Source organism: Megalops cyprinoides, chromosome 23 (assembly GCF_013368585.1).
Source record: "Megalops cyprinoides isolate fMegCyp1 chromosome 23, fMegCyp1.pri, whole genome shotgun sequence".
Lineage (NCBI taxonomy): Eukaryota > Metazoa > Chordata > Actinopteri > Elopiformes > Megalopidae > Megalops > Megalops cyprinoides.
The window spans coordinates 12,254,054-12,275,492 of record NC_050605.1 but is presented as its reverse complement, the minus strand read 5'-3'; the positions used below and the strand labels follow the sequence as shown (position 1 = coordinate 12,275,492).

General features: G+C 40.9%; 1 protein-coding gene across 7 annotated transcripts in view; it reads left to right on the top strand.

The window, feature by feature from the left end:
- LOC118770113 (forkhead box protein P2) overlaps window positions 1–21,439 on the top strand; it is a 129,366-nt gene that overhangs the window by 88,352 nt on the left and 19,575 nt on the right. For 4 of the 7 annotated variants that reach the window (XM_036517552.1, XM_036517547.1, XM_036517548.1 and 1 more), the window contains 5 exons: window positions 9,743–9,883; window positions 11,177–11,266; window positions 13,184–13,370; window positions 14,724–14,937; window positions 16,451–16,555. In XM_036517552.1, the coding sequence (XP_036373445.1) occupies window positions 9,764–9,883; window positions 11,177–11,266; window positions 13,184–13,370; window positions 14,724–14,937; window positions 16,451–16,555 (716 nt within the window). In that variant the 5' untranslated portion in view covers window positions 9,743–9,763. The remainder of the gene's footprint in view (window positions 1–9,742; window positions 9,884–11,176; window positions 11,267–13,183; window positions 13,371–14,723; window positions 14,938–16,450; window positions 16,556–21,439) is intronic. The other 3 variants (XM_036517550.1, XM_036517551.1, XM_036517553.1) reach the window with 1 other exon arrangement.

Here is a 21,439-nt window from a genome sequence, read left to right as displayed (position 1 = left end):
GTAAAGTGGCAGGTAGGCTGGGAGTAACTCTTTTAATGTGTAGAAGGTGACCAGTTAGGATGCGTGCCCAATTATGTTTATGCCCCTGCCATGGCACATTGTTATTTACACATTTAAGGAGAGATGATGCAGAACTACAATGTAATGCACCCTGTTAAATGTGTAAGACTGAGAATTTGTTGAATAATTATTTAAACTATATATAATAATAATAATACAGTGAAAAGGTATCACCCCCCCCCCCCTTTCAAGGGTACAAAAAGGTATATATTTATTATATAAGTCATGAAAAAATCAAAAAGCAAAAATTCAGTTTCTCACTGCAAGTCAAATTTGATAAACTCATTACAGATGACAGCTCCTTTTAGTGTAATTATTTAAACTAATAAAATGTTAAGAGTGACCAAAATTAATTACACATTACTGCCCAAAACGTGCAGCAGTGAGCCTTTTGAGTATTTCATGTAATTCAGTATGATAAGGTAGCCAGCACCGAAACTCCTTCCAGTGGGTCATTTCTGCTTTTCTTGTTGAGTTTTACTTGTATTATAATTATTCTTATTTGCAGTGTCAGATCACCCTGTTCTGTTCTGTACCATAATAGTAAATGAGGCTACAATTTATTAACTAGCAAATGGGTGTCAAACCCCACCCAAAAACAAATGATCACACCCCCGTCACACCCATTCAGGGCAAGATGCTAAGAAAAGCAAGAGGAAACATAGCCAATTTGGAACAAGTATCTCTTTTTGTGGTTTGCTCTTTTGCAAAATATCGATTGTGCTAGCATCTTTCATTTGATCATTGCTATCATTTTATCCATTCCCCTGCTGGGAAATGTGAGACTATGCTGTCAACACTAGTAGCTAGCCAACTAGTCAACAATTATAGCTATCCAGTATTATCAAGCTTCTTTGTCAGTATTTTGTGTTTACATAGCATAAGATAACCATTTTTTAACCATCCCTCTTACAGAATTTTCTCAGACAATATTCCCAGTTGCAATATTCACAAAAAACACAAGACCGAACTGGTATATTTTTGTTTGACTGTCTTTATTTTGAAATAAAATACAATGACTCTGATACATTGCAGTCCATGGTAAACATTACAGCCCTGCCTGGACACCATGTCTAATTCTGTGACTTCAGAGCCGACCCCTAATATGGGTTTATTATGCCAGTTTTTAACTAACCCCCTCTTTTAATTAACATGTAAATTTCGTGTTGCTTCTTTTCATCTTAGAGGAGATGAGAAAGCCTGCAGTTTTAACAGAGCATGAAGGTGCTAAATCTTACCGTTTTATAGTATAAGAGGAGAGAAAATTATCCATAGATCATGCTACGTAAATTACTTAGTATACAAGAATCTGAGCGCCTCAGATTGCAGCTTTAATTACTTGTAGTATTAGCTTCTGAAGGCTTTCACTTGACTAATTCTATCTTGTGGTCCATCATGGTGTTGATGCCCGCACAAGCTGCTTTCCACATTTGCGTAATGTGACAGGTCTATTATTACACAATAAGCCCACGGGAGCACTCAATAAACACCTATTTCTCCCTGTAAATCCCTCCGCCATCACACCCTGCTTACAAGGATTTCCCAAGGCACACAACAGCCTCATCTCTGTTACTCTTTCATTGTGGCAATATCTTAGGCACATTTATACATTGACATTTAAAATACAAATAAAAAAGGGAAAAAATAACAACAATGTCTGCACAGGGGACCAGAGCGATGCTGAGGGAGAAACAGAGAGAGGGATTGCGTGGTATACGATGCAGTGATTCTGGCAGATGATTTGTGAAAATTGTTTTTAGGCCTTAGTTGCAGTTTTTTTTCCTATTTTGAATTGAATTACTTGTAATCATCAGTGATTTTCATGTGCAATAATGGCGTAAAGTGTACCTGAACAGCAGTATGACATTATGTGTAGTGTCATAGTAATAAAATCAATTGTCTTTAGTCAAGATGTGATGTGTTCCTGGGGGTACAGAATATGACAGTGAAGACACAAAAGACACTGCTGTGCTTGATCTTGATAAAGCGCTGATAAAGATGCAGTGGGTATGTGTGAACAAAATATGTCAAAATCTGACCTTTTGAAGAGCATTCCATGGTTTATTAGTTTTCTAAAACATTTTAATGTCTTTTTTAAGCACTGCACCAAAACCTATTAATGGAGAAATTAAATGTCTTGTGAGTGTGTGCGTGCTTGTTGTACTGTATGTATATATATTTATATTTATGTTTTCCCAGTCGACCCAATACCATCTTACTGGTTTGGAGGAGACTGTTGGTCACCCCTGTCGCTAGAATGATGTTAGAATAATCAGAACTGCACTGTACTTTCATTCTTAGTTAATTACATACATACATATATACAAAAGATGGAATGCATTTGTCCAGTGGTTGAAATGTGGAGCTTGTTGTGATGGACAGCATGTTCTAGGGCTTTACTGGAACTGTGTAAACATGTTCACTATGGATACAGGCTTTTCAAACTGCTTTTCTGTGTATTAGTCTAGTTGTATTAGGCACTCTATACTGAATTTACCGGTTACCAGCATCATTGTGTAGATCCAGTATTAAACATGGGCAGTAGCACACTGAATTGGGTTTAAAAAGCTGCATCTCTTGACGTTCAGGAACAGACCATACGGTGCATGCCCACAGTTCATCTTACCAGCAACTGAAAACAGCATTGATTTGCTTGTACCTGTATTTATTGTTTTATATGCTATATTCATTTCCATTTTATTGTGTTAGTAAATTGCTTTGTGTCTTTGGTGTTGTCTTTAGATTGCACAAACTTATTTCAAACATAATAATGAAATATAATAACACAGTTGCCTTTTGCTGCTGCTGCAGTATGAAATGCATAATAGGGTTATTTATTTCCGGTGGTTGAGTTTGGCACACAGTCCACAGACAGCTGCTGGTCAGTTAATATTCTGTGGGTGTTTGTGTCAAATAATTCCCGTATCCTTCCAATAAAAATCAAAAGATGCATGTAATTATCTCGCTAATTAAATGTTACCCAGTTTCATTTCAACCTTGTCACTTCACCTGACAATAGAGGTGAAATGCACTGGATATTGTAATGCTGTGAAACACTTACTTCATGGTGTTTTGCTTGATTTGTTCATTGCCTTTAATAAAGATTCAGGACCCCTAAACCAAGACACAAAGGCCTACTCATGATTTCTTTATTTTGTTCATGCTTGTTGGTGTGTTTATTATTTAGGTACATTTTTTCACCTTGAAAGGTGAATACGTTTAAACATGCTGTGAAATTGTCCCTTATACAGTACATTATCCTGATTCAATCTTGTCTGCAGTGTGAAACCAGTGAAATATTTTAACAAATGTATCTAAATGTAAAGCTACCACATTGAAAAGAACAGACTGAAAACAAAACAGTTTTAAGAGATTTTAAAAATATATAAAAGAGAAAAAGGCTTCATTTTGGCTTCAGAGCATGTGGCAACACAGTTATGCTTTTGTTATTGAGCCAAACAAGAGGTCTTACCTTTAATGTAATTGTGTAATTGAAAAGTTAACTGTTTTATTGGCATTCTACTCATTTTAATTCTTTATGCCCCTAATGTAACCAAAAAATCAACCAAATGTATGAGTTGATGCATAAATGTAGTAGAGTGCAGTAATATAAAAATTGTATAATTGTGGCGTGTCTAGACATATCAAGACAGTGACTTTCATTTCAGAAGAGGAAAATGTTTTGACACGTGGTAGAAAACACTTGTAAATTCTGCTTGGATAGTCTTATATTCATTGCTGTCGTAAAACTGCCAGGAAGCAAGCAGTTTTTCAGTGTATAATACCTACAGGACAAGATTGGTAAATTGCGAGGACAGAAGAGGTTCATCATTGCAATGCAAAAGAAGTTGAAACATAACCCCAAGGCAAGTGAGAAAGTGATACAGAGCTTTGATGTCGCAGCAACAAATTTACCTACAGACAGAAGATGCATGGAAGCAATAAACGAATTATACTAGTCCTACACACCCAATCTGATTATTCTGGCCAGAGTGTTAATTGGATCCTAACTGGCAGATCTGATATTGGTAGTCTGGCAGTGGGAAACCTTTCCAAGTGATGAACTATAATTCACTGAACTGCTTGAAGCACTTGTAATTTACTGCGTGTCACGCAATGAGGATTCTGACCTAATGGACTTCCTATTACCTGCAACATCAGAAACCTTTCACTGAAAGCCTCAGCTACAGAGCAGCAGAGGAGAGTGTGCGGAGTTGAGCGCTGGAAAACAAGTTTAAGAATATCTAACGGGGGAAAATGTGCTGTGCCCGCTCAACCCCGTCATCTTGCTTTTCCCTCTTGCTTTTAGATTATGATTTAAATTATGAATCCTTGTGCAATGCAGGAGAGGCGCTCTTGCAGAAGTGCATATCTCAGCAGGTAACCCGATTTCAGAATTTTTTTGGTTTTGTGTTCTCACCGTACAGACTAGAAAGCCAACCACAGGTTACAGGTGTGCATCCTGTAGTCATTCCTATCTGTAAGCATGCACTGTGTGGTTAAATCCAATAACCCCCACAAATACATAAGAGCATAGGAGTATGTTTTTCTAACTGACAGAATGTTAAAGGTGCTGAAAGCAGTTATCATTGTACAGGCCCTACCACAGCACAATCCCCCCAGTCACACTGATAGCAGTGGGAGCTTTTAGGGGATGTTCTTGGTTACTGAATGTGCAGGTTTAATATTTCCTGTACTGCACTCCAGGACTGTAAAGGAAAAACTATTGGGAGGGCGCTTCTGTAATCTCCCTGGCTCTGGTCCAGAGGATCGGCAGCCTGGATCTTATAATCTGGTCAATCTGCACCCAATGTAAGAGAAACAAGGTCTTGACAGGCGTTCGGTGGAGGGATTAGGCAAATGCACCATGGTGGTCCTCCCGCCCAGTCTCGCTGAGTAGGTGTCCTTATCAATAAAGCCACCGCCACCGTCACCCATTAATTGGTAAGTAAATTAGCGGTGTCAGCTGGAAGAGACGGCTGGGGTCAGGAGGCCAGGCTCTGAGCAGACCTGAGCCAGGCACCCTGGGGAGTCTGGGATTGAGATGAATTAGCAGGACAGTGGAGGAATTCCAATCTCACTTCTCTGGCAAAATTGTCATACACCTTAATTAACACTGAAGCACTTCTGCCAAGGAGCAGAAACAATTAGCACCCTTCTCCCCCTTACTTCTCATTGTATTCATCTTTACAGTATCTGTGGCGTTGGAACAGTTTCCTGTTAAGTGGGTGCATTATTCACTCCGGCATCCATCCAGACTGTTTATGCCTCACGCTTTATCCATTTTATATATATATATATATATATATATATATATATATATATATATATATATATATATATATAATATACACTTTAAATAGCAGAAATCTGCTGAGAACTGATTTTTTCTTCTTTCAAAATGTGTTTTTGTCCTTATAATTACACTGCAGTATACTCTAAACACAATGGTATTACATTTAAATAATAAAAAACAGTGCTGACCTGATCTTGTGAGGGTTTGAAATCTTTCTCAGTAGGCAATAAATAATGAAGTTATAATAGATGTTTTGAGACCCAGAGAATTCTGAATGTGATGTTATTATTTTTTTTTTTTCCCCCTAAACACCTGCAACACAGAGGCAGTAACCTGTGCTTTGTGTTTCTTTCATAGTCTCACATGCTTCCACAGAAGTTGACCTTTGTCAGTCAGAATGGGCTCGTTGCTGGCTCCGAGTGCTCTGAGAGCATCTTAATGATGTGCTGTTCTTCTGAGAGTCCGCTGATGCTTTCTCATCAGGATCCAATTTGAAGGTCTTTGTTCTACGCTCCAACTTTGGAGCCGCATAGTCCAACCGGTAGCCTCCCCGGTTCCGAGATGATGTAAATAAACAGATGACTGCCGATGGGGCTGCTGCAGTACCCTGCTGATGAAGCCTGGTGTGTTTTATTGAGCTCATTTAAATATGAATGGCACGCATTTTCGCTTAAAATAGGTGATTCGCCGTGAACCTGCTTTCTTCTCTTTGAAATGTGCAAACAGTAGAAAATGAGAGAGTGAAAAAAATACTCCTGTAATTAATGTCTCCAGTATTCCCCTCAATTGCAGTGGCTGAAAAAAAATGACATTAAACATTTTGTAATGAATGATTTGGTAACGTGCGTTTGTCATTTGGATTACAGATGAGCTTGTTTTGTGGCATTTCAAAGTGAGATTTGGAGCCTGTCTGAAAAGCACTGCTCATTGACTCTGGATGTTTACTGCCCAGCCGCTCCATAAATGTTCATTAATGTCGGCCCTGCTTTGTACAGTCATTCTACGGAGAAGGGGGGAAAAAAACTGCAATTCAACCTCCATTCCCCTCTATTCACCACACCTGTCAATCAGGCCTCTGCAGTATCCTCCGCAATGGAGGTGTTATATTCTGGCAATTATCATGTCATATACTTGAAAATGTAAATGAATGTGTGTGTAAAATTAAATTTATGGGTTGTCAGTGAAGAATAAGAACCAGGGGTGCAATTACTTATCTGCTTTCATCTCTCAGGCCCTGATACATCAAGCAGAAAAGCATGCAGTTAAATGCTGGAATTAGCATTGTGCAGCACTCAGAATGAATAGACCAGGGCCTCTCCCTGCCTCCACTGGCTTTTTGTTTGGAAGAGGAATGAAATAAAGATGATTATCATCCATCACTCCGCTAAAAAGCTAATGAAAGCAAAAGAGATGCTTCCCTTCTTCATTTGTTTTGGATTTTTTTTTTTGTCTCCTTTTGTCAGGTAGATTCCTGTTTGCTGAAATAAATAGTATTCTCATTATTTCCAGTGCTACATGCATGGCTGTTAAATATGTGACATGTATGTTGTCTGTTTTTTTTTTACATTATCATAAAAGGAATGGTGAGTTTTAGGAAAGACTTAAAGTCATGTTTTTTTTTTCCTTTTTTAACTCAAGAATTTAAGGTGCAAACTGCACAGATTCTTCTTGCAGAGTAATTGTGTAAAGGATGTCCTTATTGTAGAACTTCTATAAAGACATTTCCTATTGTCTATTTATACAAATCAATTTCTATTGTATTTTAATCACGCAATCAAATGAATCTGAGGCTAGTTGTGATTAAATAAATGGTGCTATGAAGGCTAAACATCATTGAAGATGTAGGCATAATTTTTGCAGTACTGTTATATTTTCAGTTGTTTTTATTTTTATGATCTTAAAACCTTTAAGAGATGGCTTTCCAAATGAGAGTGCAGGATACTGCCCACCATTGAATTTTTAGGCCTCTAATGAAGAACGGTGCAGGTTTGTTTGAATATGAATGTGCAGTGGGGATGGAGTTTGACCTTCAGCTGTGATTTCAGTTCATCAGGATTAGTCAAGCTAGGCGATCAAGACTGCTAATGCATAATGACTTTTCAAATGAAAAATGTGTAGTGACCATGCAAATGTTTCAGCTAATCAAAGAGGGGAACTTAAGTTTCGAGAGCAAAGAAAAACAAGGACATGTCAAGGCCTAAAGAGGAGATGTATGTAAAATAATCCAAGCAGCTTGATTAGGCTGAGTGAGCCTAACCATGTCTTATTGGCCTCTTAACATGTGGCGTGCTCTATTATAGGCCGTATCATAAACAAGCAAGAAACGATGAAAGATAAATGCCTTGTTTTAAGGTGCCCACAAACAGAAAATCTCTGAAATGCCCAGGCAGATATGGTTTGGATTAGATATAATTGACCTCTTAAGATAACATGGCAAGGCGTATGTTTATGTTTTGAAATGCATTACATTGAAGAATATGTCAGAAAGCCACTTTCCAATGTATTTCATGTGGTAGCAAAACTTAAATATTCAGCTGAAATGACATAATTTGTGTGTGTGTGTGTTTTTATAATTAATTGGAAGTTAGAAAAAAGGCAAATACCTTTGTAAGACTGTACTCAATTTTTAGGGTTATGGACATGGTGTCAGTTGTTTACTGGACACCACGTGTATACCAAACATTTCTGACATTCCCTATGGTGAGCCTGTTAGTGCCGGTGGTGCTTTGTAAAACTGAAAAAAGCTGTGAGGACAACAGTTCATTTATCACCCAGAAACCTGAGTGGAGTATGTCAGAAAGGCATATGGAACTCTACTTGAGTGATCTAAAATACTGTATACCTCAACAGCAGATCTTTACTGACGTTTAAACAGGGACAAGAAATCTGTTGATACAGTACATTCACCTCAAGCCTAAAAGTAAATTACCTTGAAGAACATTCTTGGAGCTGTTACAAGTTATTTGTCTGAAAGCTTCGAACAATCAGTTGGACACAGATAATAAAGTATATATAATAGAGTATGTATTTAAATAGATATGTAGCTAGCCTCGCAGTGTGTAGAAGAAATGTTAGCTTTATATGAAATGAAAGTTCTGACTGCTTCTGTGACAAATGAGAATGTCTGTGAGCCTGCATGTCTTGTTATTTGGGCCTGCTGGTTCAGTCTCTGCCTAGAAAACAAAAGACGACCGAGGATGAGTTTTCAGTTCAGTTTTTAACAATGAATGAAGTGTTTAAAAGACATAATATATAAACTTTGTCATGTATATCCCCCAGTTAATAAGTGTAGGCAATCAAAGTGCAATGCCATGAAAGTTGGATTGGCCCTGTTGATTGAAGTCACTGCAGTCACAGAAATTTGGCCAAAAATATTTTCCTTTGTCTTATTTTGGCAATGTTTTCTCTTACAGCTTGACAGCTAGTATTTTGATTATTTCTTAGCAACTAAAAATGATATGAATTTTTTAAATGACTTGTTGGAGCGGATTTATGCCTCTGGCTGATTTCATGAGAGCGAAAAACTCAAAAGCTTACGTGCAGCACAGATGGCAATTGGTTGTTCCTCTCTCTATAAACAGAATAGTTCAACACAACTGGTTCTCTCTTTCTTGGAGTTTTCTTAAAGGGTTTCACTTGAGCTTTCACAAAGCAGGGATTGTTGTGTATTTTTCATCATACCATAACCTGGCACATGCCTGTTCATGTATTGTTCATGAGTATCTTTTATTTGAAAGGAATACATATATTCCATACCCCACTAGTATCAAAATGGTAATAAGTCATTTTTATCATGCTATACAGTATCATGATTACATCCAAAGATGTGCTTCAGAACACCTTTTCATTACTTGTTATCATACTGAGATTAAATGTAAGAAAGTGAACACATCTTCTATGCAGTAATCATTAAAGAGCAGTACATAAAGCTTCCCTGAAGCCTGCAATCTTAAACTCTAGTAGGAACTAATATTGCACAGTGGGAACATGTCAAACAATGATCCACAATAATAGCCACAAAGATATGTTTACATTTTTTACAAATATTTTACACTGTATAGTTGTGGTTTCCAAGAACTGGAGTCCAAGGAATCACAAATAAAAACGAGGGCAGTGGTAAATTAATTGTGAAACCATTTGTAGATGGTGATATATTTAAATGCTGATGTTGTTTCATTGTAATAAACATTGATAAGGATTCACAAGGGAGTCCGTAGGGTCCACTGAGGAAGGTCTTTTCTGTTTCCCTTTTCCTCTTGAACTTTCTGAACAATTCCCGAAAAAGTACAACAGCACCCCCCCCCCCCCCCCCCCCCCCCTTCCCCCAGTTCCTCCCAGTGAGCTTAGCAGCCGTGCGTGTGTGTGTGTGTGTGTGTCTCCTCCAAGCAGGTGCCCGTGTCGGTGGCCATGATGAGTCCCCAGGTCATCACCCCTCAGCAGATGCAGCACATCCTCCAGCAGCAGGTCCTTTCCCCTCAGCAGCTCCAGGCCCTGCTCCAGCAGCAGCAGGCAGTGATGTTACAGCAGGTACCGCCACCTTGTCTCGCCCTTGACACACTTAGGAACAAAAGGACGCTCTGCTCGCGGCCGCACCGCTTCCAATTAGCCGTTTCCACGGGAACGTCTATCAGGGGCCGGGGGCCGCGCGGAATGGCGTCGGACGGGGAGCGTTGGGACAAACAGAGCTTAACTTAAAATCTGGTCTAGTCTGGTAAAATTTCATCAAGCAAAAAGCAGATAATAATACATATTCACATGGCTACACACGAGCCATTTTTGCATTCATTAAGGCTGTGGGCTAAGAATTCAAATTTTGCTTTAATGCAAACCCTTGGTTTTCTTACTGTGAATACTTTCTTGAGAGATTGTCATAGGTTGAACAAATTTATTTACCATGCGCTATGTGTGATGTGGATCTGTTTTTAGAAGTAACATAGATGTGGAGTAAGAGGATATTGTGTGTGTTAAATGCATTAACGATGAATGATTAATACGTGCCTTTGAGTGTCTGTTCACTTTAAAATTCCAGTGCCTGTCAAGACATTAGACAAAAATATATTGTTAATATGATTAATTGTCCCTCCTCCAATAATGTGCAAGACCATTTAAAGTCCTTATGGGGATCTAATGGAGGAAGTCCTCAACTGTGTGCCACACAGAAAATGAAATGAAGGTTATTTACGACACTCACTGAGATTTTTGCATTTACACAAATCCTGTGTGTACTTGGCATACTTTTGTGTTGCATACTTTCAAAAACTTGCTTAGAAAGTACAATTTTGTGACTAAATGAAATTATTTCTGTTTGTTTGTTTCAAGGAGAAACAATGATATGTGTAATTAAATTAAAGCCAACATGTTGTGGGTGGAAAGCCCATGATAGCCCAATCACATGAAGTTGTAATTCTGACATTCTGCACAACAGACTGACAGGTTAATTAAGCCTAACTCAGAAATGGACAGTCATGTTTTGTTTCTGTGAACCTCCATGACTTCACTCCGGCGCTATGCATGGCATGTAATTTGTTTTCATTTGCTACAATGGGGAATAGGCAGTAATATGCTGTGAATTCGCATGGTTCATATGTCTTAAATACACACCAGAAAGAAAATAATGAACTGGGGGCAGCGCAGACCGTACACAAGATATCCTGTAGGATTTCAAGACCTACCCAAGTATTGCACATTATACCGAAGAGAAAATGGTATTTGACAATGCTGTTTACAGAGCGTAAAGATGAAATGAATGTATCAGAGCTTTCTGACCGCATGTTTTTCCCTGGTTTTTTTTATTTTTTTCTCTCTTTTTTTCTGTTCCAGCAACATCTGCAGGAGTTTTATAAGAAGCAGCAGGAACAGTTACACCTTCAGCTCTTACAACAACAACATCCAGGCAAGCAAGCAAAAGAGGTGCGTTCTGCCAGCTCCTGTAAACAGGTTAAGGGGGTGAGTAGGGTTATGAGGGAAGAGGTAAAAGAAAAAAAAAAAAAGCAACTCTCGCTACCAGCATCTGGCTGTTTGTCTGCCATTCCTTTATGACTTAGCCCAGGCTAATAGCGGTGGCGGCAAAACCATCATGTTCCTCCTGTCTGCGGCACGCTTGCTGGAGAGTTCTAATCCATCGCCGCTGTCCTCTAATGTTGGCTAATGAATGGCCCTGTACAGAGAGCAGGTCGCGTGATGGACAAAGCGCTGATTATCTTGTAGCTGGCGAGACGGCTTGGCTGCCAGAGATTGGGTGTGTGTGAGGGGGGTTGATCCTTCCTCAGAGGTACTGCTCAGAGAGCATGCAAATTTAGCCTAATGTTAAACCCCGGGTTGAGCGCAGACTTCAAAGTCACAGGTCCCTGATTAATGAAGTGCTACTGTAGGTTTGGGGCCGGGCGAGCAGAAAGTTGCAGACTGACGGGCTCATAAATCAAGCTGACGGGCCGCCTTTTCCAACGGCCCGGGCCCACGTCCGTCATAGGACAGCGTCAGGAACGTAAACGGAATCTAAACAAAAACGCACGGAGCACCCGCTAAATTGATCAGCAGGTGCGGCAGACACACTCTTCAAGAGAGCCATTATGCAGGCCTACAGGAAACGGCACTGACCTCCCGAGGCTTTGTCTCTGTTTGGATTTGTGAATAGAATTTCAGGCAGCCATCAAATATGGAATAGAAATTGCTCCCTTATTTCTCCAGAGACGCCGGGCAATCCACATGACTTACTCCATTATGCAGTCTGTTTTCCAGTGAGCGCATCAGAAGTTTCGCTTCTCCCAAAACTAAAAGGAAAAGGTCTTCCACAGCGCCGTGTCTTCTTCTGAAGTGTGACTGCCTCCACATATCCTCTCGAGTCTTAAGAACTCCGGTTTGTCTTGTAATTCCTCACAAAATTGGAAGTTGGACTTTTCGCTTGTAATAGGGCACTTCTTTGCCTTGAATGAATTCCCAGTTTTAATGTATTCCGACAGGAGAGAGAGAGAGAAAGCTAACAGGGCAGTGCTATGGAGGCTACATCCCAGTTTACTAATAGATCACTGGAGACCACGTTCATGGGCCACTGAGGACCAGTCTTATTCAGTTGAGGAAGAAAAAGAAGGAGAAGGCTCCAAAAAAATAATAATGAAATGATATACCCTGGTACTTTTGGATGAAATGAACTGCACTGGTACATTTGTTGATGCAACATAAAAATAATGGATATCTACTTGAATTATTTCGAATCAGCCCCTGTGTGCTCCACTCACTCGCGCTTTGTTAGTGTGCTGCTTTCACAGTACTCAGTCCCTTACGCTTTAGTTTGTATTTGTGCTTCTGATTTTCTGCCTCCGCTTAATTTGGATTCAGAAGTGTGACATGAACGGGGCGCCTCTGCAAAAGCCGACCCGTCAGTGTTTTTTAGCGCTCGGGCGTCGTTGCCGTCGTCGTTGCTGTTGCTGTTGTTGTTGTTGTTGTTGTTGTTGTTTTTCTTCCAGCATATGCATGACGCAGCCTAGCACAGTGGTAAACAAACTGGGGAGAGAGAGAGAGCCACAGACTGAATCCCAGCACCGTTAATCTCCAAGTCCCCCCGGCACCGCGAGCTACAACAGACAATTATAAATGCAAGACAATTAACAGCCATCAGCAGTGGGGGGAGGGAGGGGGTAGCCCGTGGTTAAATATCATACAGTACACAGACTCCATAGCTGTCTGAAGAAGAGTACAGTACGTTGGGAAGGCGCGAGCTGGCGACAGGAGGCTACGAAAAGACGGAAGGAGTGGAGAGGGAAAGCAGCGAGGTCACGCGATCCGCCGCGCCGAATTCCCACTAATTTGTGTAATTTGTGCTCTCTATAGCAACAGCAGCAGCAGCAGCAGCAGCAGCAGCAGCAGCAGTTGGCCGCCCAGCAGCTTGTCTTCCAGCAGCAGCTCCTCCAGATGCAGCAGCTCCAGCAGCAGCAGCACCTGCTCAGCCTGCAGCGGCAGGGCCTCATGTCCCTGCCCCCCGGACAGGCCGCCCTCCCCAGCCAGGCGCTCCCGCAAGGTAGGCGACACCCCCCCTCCACACACACACACACACGCACACACACACACCCTGCCGGCTCTGACACGTGACAGCCAGGCAGCAGCCGCTCCCCGTGCCACGACTGACATCGTTGCCGTCTCTGCAGCCACTTTCTCTCTCTTTCTCTTCCTCACTCTCTCTCTCCCCCTCTCCTTTCCCTCTCTCACTCCCTCACTTTCTCTCTTTCCTTCTTTCGCTCTCCCTCCCTCTCTCTCTCTCCCTCTCTCTCTCGCCCTCTCTCCCTCTTGCTGCTACCGCTGTTGTTGTTGTTGTTTACCGTCTCACGGCAACATGGGAGAAAAGGAGCGAAGGGAGCGATCGGTTTGCCTCTCGCCTGAGAAGTAAACACCTGGCACATCTGTGTTTACCAAGATGGCAGATGACAATAATAGTTAATTACTGAGATGCTAAAACTGGAGCGAGAACTGTTCTGAAGCTCGACTGGGAGCTCAGTTCTGCCTCGTCTGCTACAGCAGTCCTGGTGCCAGGTTAATAACACAATTTCCATAACAGGAGTTGACTTACGGATCTGATGTTATAAGAGAGAACTGTGTTTTGGTTGTGTTTCTCCAGATTTTTTCTCCAGATATTTCTCAAGATTGTTTTAATGATGTACTGAACTGTTATGAAATGGAGGCTCAGTGAGATATTACCATTCCTAGAGATAGTGTCCGTCTGTGTTCATAGTCTATAAAGGGTGGGATATTAACATTTGCTTTGATGGAATAACGAACACATGGGGTGGATAAAAGCAGTATCTTGGAGAGCCACTGCCAGTCAAACGCAGGTTAACAAGACCTCTTATAATGGACTGCCAGCCTATGTTGCTGAAATGAAAAATATATAAGAACATAGAACTGTGATTGTGAGAAAAACACCTTGTTCTCCAGGACATGGTTGGAAAGACAGGTCAGCTGTGTGTATGTGTCAAACAGAAACTGAAACAGGACTGTATCAGCTATATAACTGGATCAGCTCAGACTGAAGTAGAAGCTATATTGATTGCTCTCATGTGACTCTCCCAGTGAATTCTTCATACTTGAGAGCACATGGTCCTCAAGGTTTTTTTATAGTTTTGTTATAGATGGCATCTCTAATTTGAATGTTTTGTTATTTGATGAGCTCTTAAAAAACAAACATGTTATTTAGTTTAGTTCATCTGAAAAGGTGCAGTACTCATCAAATCTGTACTCATCAAATCATGTAATCATGCAATTTTCATACTTACCTCTATGCATGTCTTTGTGTGTGTGTGTGTGTGTGTGTGTGTTTGTGGGTTTGTGCGTATGTGTGTCTTTTTGTGTGTGTGTCTGTCTGTGTGTGGCCTTTCAGCTGGCCTGAGCCCTGCAGAACTCCAGCAGCTGTGGAAAGAAGTGACCGGGGCTCACAACATGGATGACGGCGGCATCAAACACAGCGGGCTCGACCTCACGACGACCAACTCTTCCTCTACTACCTCCTCTACCACTTCCAAAGCATCACCACCGATTACCCATCATTCCATAGTGAATGGCCAGTCTTCAGTGCTCAACACGCGAAGAGAAAGGTAGCTTTGGCTTCATTTGCCTCACACTGCTGCTCTCCCAGCTCAAATTGCCTGCCTGGAAGTGTTCAAAAGCTGCCAGAGACATCTACTGAGCCCTGAAAGATCCACGCTCCTCTTTAACAAGAGTGCAAATTTATTCCTTTAGGGATGACATGAGGTTTTATTTGTTTGTTTGTTCAGTAGTTGATTAATGTCTCAGTAATAGTCAGAACAGAGCTTCCCTTGTGATGGCAGCAGTGTTTAGTAGCATGCTTACACAAAATCAAAAGCAGGGAGGTATTTCACACAACAACTCAAACAGCAAGGTAACCTCAGTGTGCATTAACAATTTAGTGCTTTTTTTTCCTTTTGAAATGACTTTGCTCCACTGCTTGTCATATAAACAGAATACATGATGCCGGGACGGCTTTTTATAATGTTTATACTGGTGATGGACCTTTTATATACAGCAGTGCCGGTATAAAAGCCTCCTCACGTTTATGCATTATTTAAGCCTTTCCACAACAGAACAAGCATGTAGAAGCACTACAGACTTAGGAAAAGGTAGATGTCCTCTGTAATTGATTTAAAGTAGATGCTATCCGAAGAGGAGCCAAAAAAAAAAAAAAAAAAAAAAACGTGCGCAAATGATGTATGTTCCGAAGCAGACATCAACAAAAAGAGGAGAAAATGAAAAAGGGGAGACTTTTTATCCCGGAGCGTCCCCCGGGTCTGCGGCTTCTCATGATGATCGAACATGGAGCATTGTCATGGAGAGCCTCTTACTTACTCCCATAACGCACTGTACTGCAGATCAATGAGAGGGAGAACGCACCATAAAACAGTGAGTGAGCTCTCCCCGCTCCGAACCACAATGTCGCGCAGCAGCGGCTTAAAGGTTAACTGTCTCCTGTAATAGAATGTTCTGTCTGCGCAGGGTCATAACTTTTTTCGGTCCTATTTCAAACGAGAGCATGTCCTTTAAAACATTGGCTACAGAGGACATTAAACGTGATTTTTTTCCCCCCTCTTTTTACTTCTTGGTTGATTTTTACTGTTTGTTTGAGGGCTAGTAAATGTTCGAGACAGGAAATGCTGGAAAACAGAAAAATGACCTCAGTGTCGCTTTCTTTGTCGAAACCCACGGTGGCAACAGTTTTGGTCCAGCAAATACAACGGAAGAGGTTAAACGTCTGGATCAATAATCAGATACCGAGCCATTGGAGGGGTGTCTTATTTTTCTCACTCTTTATTAGCAATCACTTTGGCTCCGTTTCTGGCCTAATTGGAACATCACCCAGCCTCTGTGGCCGAACCATTCAATAGAATGATGAATTTTTTTTTACCGGCTGCTGCAAGCCGCATTGACCTGTTTTGACCCGTTTGTTCGCTGGCTGTAACCTGACAGGCGCTCGTGGCCCCAGCCTGCTATGGCTGAGGAGACAGATGTGATGCCGCCCTCTCTCTCTCTCTCTCTCTCTCTCTCTCGCTCTCTCACACACACACTCACTCAGTCTCTCACTTCCCCCCACAGCTCACTACATGAGGAGCCAGGGGCCTCGCACTCCCTCTACGGCCACGGAGTCTGCAAATGGCCTGGCTGCGAAAGTGTCTGCGACGATTTCAGCCAGTTTTTGAAGTAGGTCCTTTTTCCGCCGGTCTGCTTTTTTTTCCCTGCCCTTCCCACCACTTAAGGGTCTGCGATGTGTATTTGCCACAATGGCGCACACTTACAGCCCAGTCAGGCTGTGGATGTGCATGGGGCAGGTGTCAGATGTACAAACAGCGGTAATACCCAGAGCATTTCAAAACTTAAGCACTTGTTAAATGTCTCAGCGGCTAAGCCGTCCCCTTTCAAATACATAGCTGGGTTGCTTTAAGAGGACAGTACCTTTTTATAGAGGGTCCTTATAGCTCAAACATAGAAGAGCAATATACGATTATGAATAGGTGTTTTATCAGATTTCTGCCCTCATGATGGTGATTAACTTTGGCTAATTTGCTGCAGATAAAATGCAAAGGACCCTTTAATTCAGCCCTGTTAATGGTGCTCTTGGGGAATAAGTGTTGGCACTTGAAAGGGTTAAACAGAGGAGTTGGTTCTCAAAGGGAAGTTTAACTTGTGAACAGATAAGTCTGCCCCACTGGACCTGAATAGCCACAGATTCAGGCCAACACGCTGAAGAGCTTCTGAGCAGCATGAAATGTTGATGGGTTTGTGAGAATGTGAAAAGGTAATGGTGACTTGTACAGATGCACAATGGCTGAATTCAGTGTTGTCATGGAGCAGCTAGCAGAGTGAATGAACCCTTCATGCTCCATCAACAATTTACTTAATTAGCTCATTTGTAATTGGTCTGCTTTGTTGCCAGGATGTTAGTGGGGACATCAAAGGAGAGGTGTTTGCAGCAGTGCAGATTATAGGTTATCACATTGCCACTCAGTGGAGAAGGCATGCATCAAGAAAAGACAAATAATCAATTTGAATATTTTAATTACATTTGTTATTAAGTTTCAAGTAATGTGTTTGCAATGCTTTATATGTATAAACGTGCATGCAAATCCATATAAAACCATTTGTGCATTTTTCATTTTTATTTATTTATATCGAGTATTCCTATTTCAAAGGTTTTCACTTGAAGTGAAATGTAATTAATTATACTGCTGTTTAGCATTTTTTTTCAGTCAGTCATTTTATATTGTTACAATGTATTTGTATTTCATTCTCCACGATTCCCTAATATTTCCATAAATATTTTCTCTACTGAATGTCATGTATGTGTTAATTCTCATTAATCAGTCCTTTTAAAGGATCTGTAATTTTTAATCTATTTCTAGTAAACAAATTATTTTTGTGAGTTTTAGTCAACTGTAGTGAGGATAGTAGATAGGCAAACATACCAGAATATTTTGTTGATGAGCTTTCTTTATTCACATACATATAAAATAATTTACAGAAATTCATTGCAAATAGACATTTATCTGTGAGCTTTGACCTTCTGTACACAAGTATTGGAAATAATCCTGATTATTGCTGATAGCTGTATGCATTCCTGTGGTTTATTGTGGGCTACTTTTTTCATTCTGGGTTCATATATTATGAAGCAAAAAGGTGAACTGGAATAGTAACTATAATATGTTACCTATGAATTGATCATGGTAGCTAAGAAATTCAGATATTTGTGGATGTAGGCCAACTATATCACATGATAGTGCAGTTTGGTCATCACACACTGATCTTTCTTAATTAGGTTCATAGAAGGCTCATATTTTGTGTAATTAGACAATCTTTATATCGGTATTGGTGGAACAGTGCCAGTCTTTAGCAAATAAAAAAGCTTTTACTTTCAGTCAACAATGGAAATTTGCACAACATGTACCCAGACACAAAGACTTATAGACATAATGCACCTAGCATTAAAGCAATTTTAACTATGTGAAAACATGCAGTTATGTTAACCGTCGCTAAACTGGGTGAAGTGTAGCATACGTGTATAAAACTGCAAATAATGTGAGTTTGTCCATGTCATGTAAAACTGATCACAGTCACTCACTGAATGTCATCTTCTGGCTGATAAGGAGCACTGGAAGCTGCAGGCAGAGAATGTGTGGTCAGGCCTGTTCGGCAGAGGAGATTTTTGGCCTTCATCTTGAGTGAAGAGTTGGCTGTTCCTCAGCATGGGCAGGGAGGATTAAGTCCTGCCAACTGTGTCTCCATCTCCTGTCCATCTCCCTAGCCTCATCACTCTTACGCAAGTCTGACTGCTGATATCTGAAGCCTTTTTGCTTATCTCATACGGGGCTTTACATTTTGGTTTCAGTTACCTAGAGAGGCTGAGACATGTTTGCGTGTGTGTTCATTGCAGGTGGGCATATAGAGATGGGGTGATTAGTCTGAATGCAGTTGAGCCATTAATGTGTTTATGTAACAGGGTCTGTGGAGTCCTCATTACAGTGATGTGTTTGGCGTGAAATTTTAGAGATTTCATTTTTTAAGAAAACATCATCGCCTAAGATGATTGGCCAGCAGAAAAACCAGTCGTCAGGCTAAGCCTCAGTTCCCCTGTTTCCATGCTGATGTAGGGGGGGGGGAGATCACAGCGTCGTGTTCAGACTGGCAGATACATGCGCTGGAACTTGAAGGAAACAGGCATCAACAAATAAAGCATGATCTGCGGTGCCGAGATGGCCCACGTGTTCTTACCTTGCTTAGTGTCACCAGGAGCCTTTTCATGCCTCAAGAGATGTGTCAGGTACCCTGCCACAGCGTACCTTTTTAAAAGGTTTACACAATGCCAGAATCAAAAGGCATTTATGGCAGGGAGTCCGCCCAACCCCTCTGTTGTTAAAATGAGTTTGGTGCAGCGAATAACTTCAGTTTTATTATGGGGGTACTTTAAAGATGATCTCAAACAAGAATTGTGTAATGCTCTCTCAGCAACCTTGAACTGACACAATTGGAGATGTAATTCTCTCTGGTACTATTAACCGTGTCTGATTTATATATATATATATATATATATATATATATATATATATATATATATATATATATATAGTATGTTGTCTGCTTTGTACATTATGTGTACATTATATATACATTACATTCATTATATATACATTATTTTCATATCTATGTTAGTGCGACATCGATTCATGGAAGCATTTTCCCACTGTTTTGTTTATATACAGTGACCTTCATTCTGCTTGCAAGAATGAAGAGTCAGTTTGCATGATATTCCATTTGGGGAATAATTAGATGGATATTTTTTTTTGCAAAACAAGGTTTGTTCATAAGACTAATGCATTGTTTGGTTACACATCCCTTTGGTTTATCATATCACACGTGTGTTTGCAGTACACTTAATTCTAAAATGCTGGAGAATGAACATTCATTGTTTTTATTTGCAGAATTTGCATTTTTACAGTATATTGAGCAGATGGAGATACTAAATATGACTTTAGTGAATTTCTTTGTTGTGTTAAGTAAAATATATCATTATGTAATGTGCTTCCACATAGGCCTGGTGCCCTTATTGATTTCCTGTCTCCTCTGCCTTCACACATATATCTGAGAGGAGGGGGAAAAAGTCGGATTATTGGCTGTAATGAAGAGCTCCGCCGTCAGCATTTATATACAGTCCGAATTTCACTGTGTGCTGCTTTTCAGGAAGAAGCCCAAATCGATGGGCCTTACGAGAAGAGACACTTTATTTGCCTTCCACTTAACTCTCTTTCTCCATTGCCACATCGTTATTACCCGCAGCCCAAATAAATGGCAAGTGAAGCCACTAACCTGACCAGGAGCGTCTAACTGGTCGTTAATTAAACCCACAAGGCAGCCGTGATAGGCCTTCTCAGCGCTGCCAGGCGGACTGGCTGGATGTGACAAGACCTTTAAAACTGAGAGCAGCCGTAATGTGCCAGCTGAACTGTTTGTATATTCAGAGTGCAGACAGTGAGGAGTACTAACACCCTTTTTTTTTTTAAGGTCAGTGCCTAAGCGTTGACGCTCGCGCACGCAGACGGTACACGGAAAGCGTGCCGCACATATTCCACTGCTATGCTAATGGGGGTCAAATCGCATGTTTTCTGTGTTATGTTTTAATTGGCCCATTCACTGCTTAATGTGCCCATATGCATAACAGCACGGCCCGTTATCCTTTCAAATACATGACACTCCAGAAAGAATGTTTATTAGCCGAATTAAGGGTTGGAAACGTTGGAGTCCCTCTTTTCCCCGTCTCTGTCTCGGAGGTATTTTGTCAGGCGGGTTTCTCACATCCAGTAAAGCCTGCCTGCTCTCTCTCCCGGTGTCAGTCGCTCCGTTTCCCCTCCGCTTTACAGAGACTCGGCCCACCACATCATTTATTCCATTCTCAAAACAAAAATCAATAAACCTGTAAAGTGACTCATAAATTACAAACTGGCTTGAGGAGTGTTTGTTCGGGAGCCGCCTATCTGAAGGCGCCCCGTCCCATTTTTTCCCCCCTCACCTCTTTGTTTGAACTACAGTGACTGTACCAAGCTCATTAGGGGGTATTGGAGACTGCGGCTAACCTGGATTCCAGGCCTCTCTGTGGTTTTATTAATGCATAGTAGAGTAGGATGCACTTAAATATTTCATAGGCATGCGGTAATTTGTGTGTAATCGCCTTGTTAACAGGCCAGCCGAAGGAAGGAAGGTCTGTAAAATAGTGTCAAGGAAAGCACACCTTAGTTGCAGACCTTCCTGCTTCATACTTAAAAAAATAAAAAACAAGATAGCTGGCAATAAGCAGAAAACTTAATAAAGATTTTGTAACGAAGTATCTTCAGGGATAAAAAAAAACCTCACTCGGTCCTTTTGAAGCAGCCATAATTTGACATGCAATATATCAAGTGCATAAGATAGCATTATGAGCATTGAAATGAAAAGGGTATTTGCAACATTAGTTCCTACTTCCTGCGAGGGACGTGATTAAATGATTAATGAAATGTCCCTTTGCATATGCATTCTGAAACGGCAATTAGGCACGGGCGG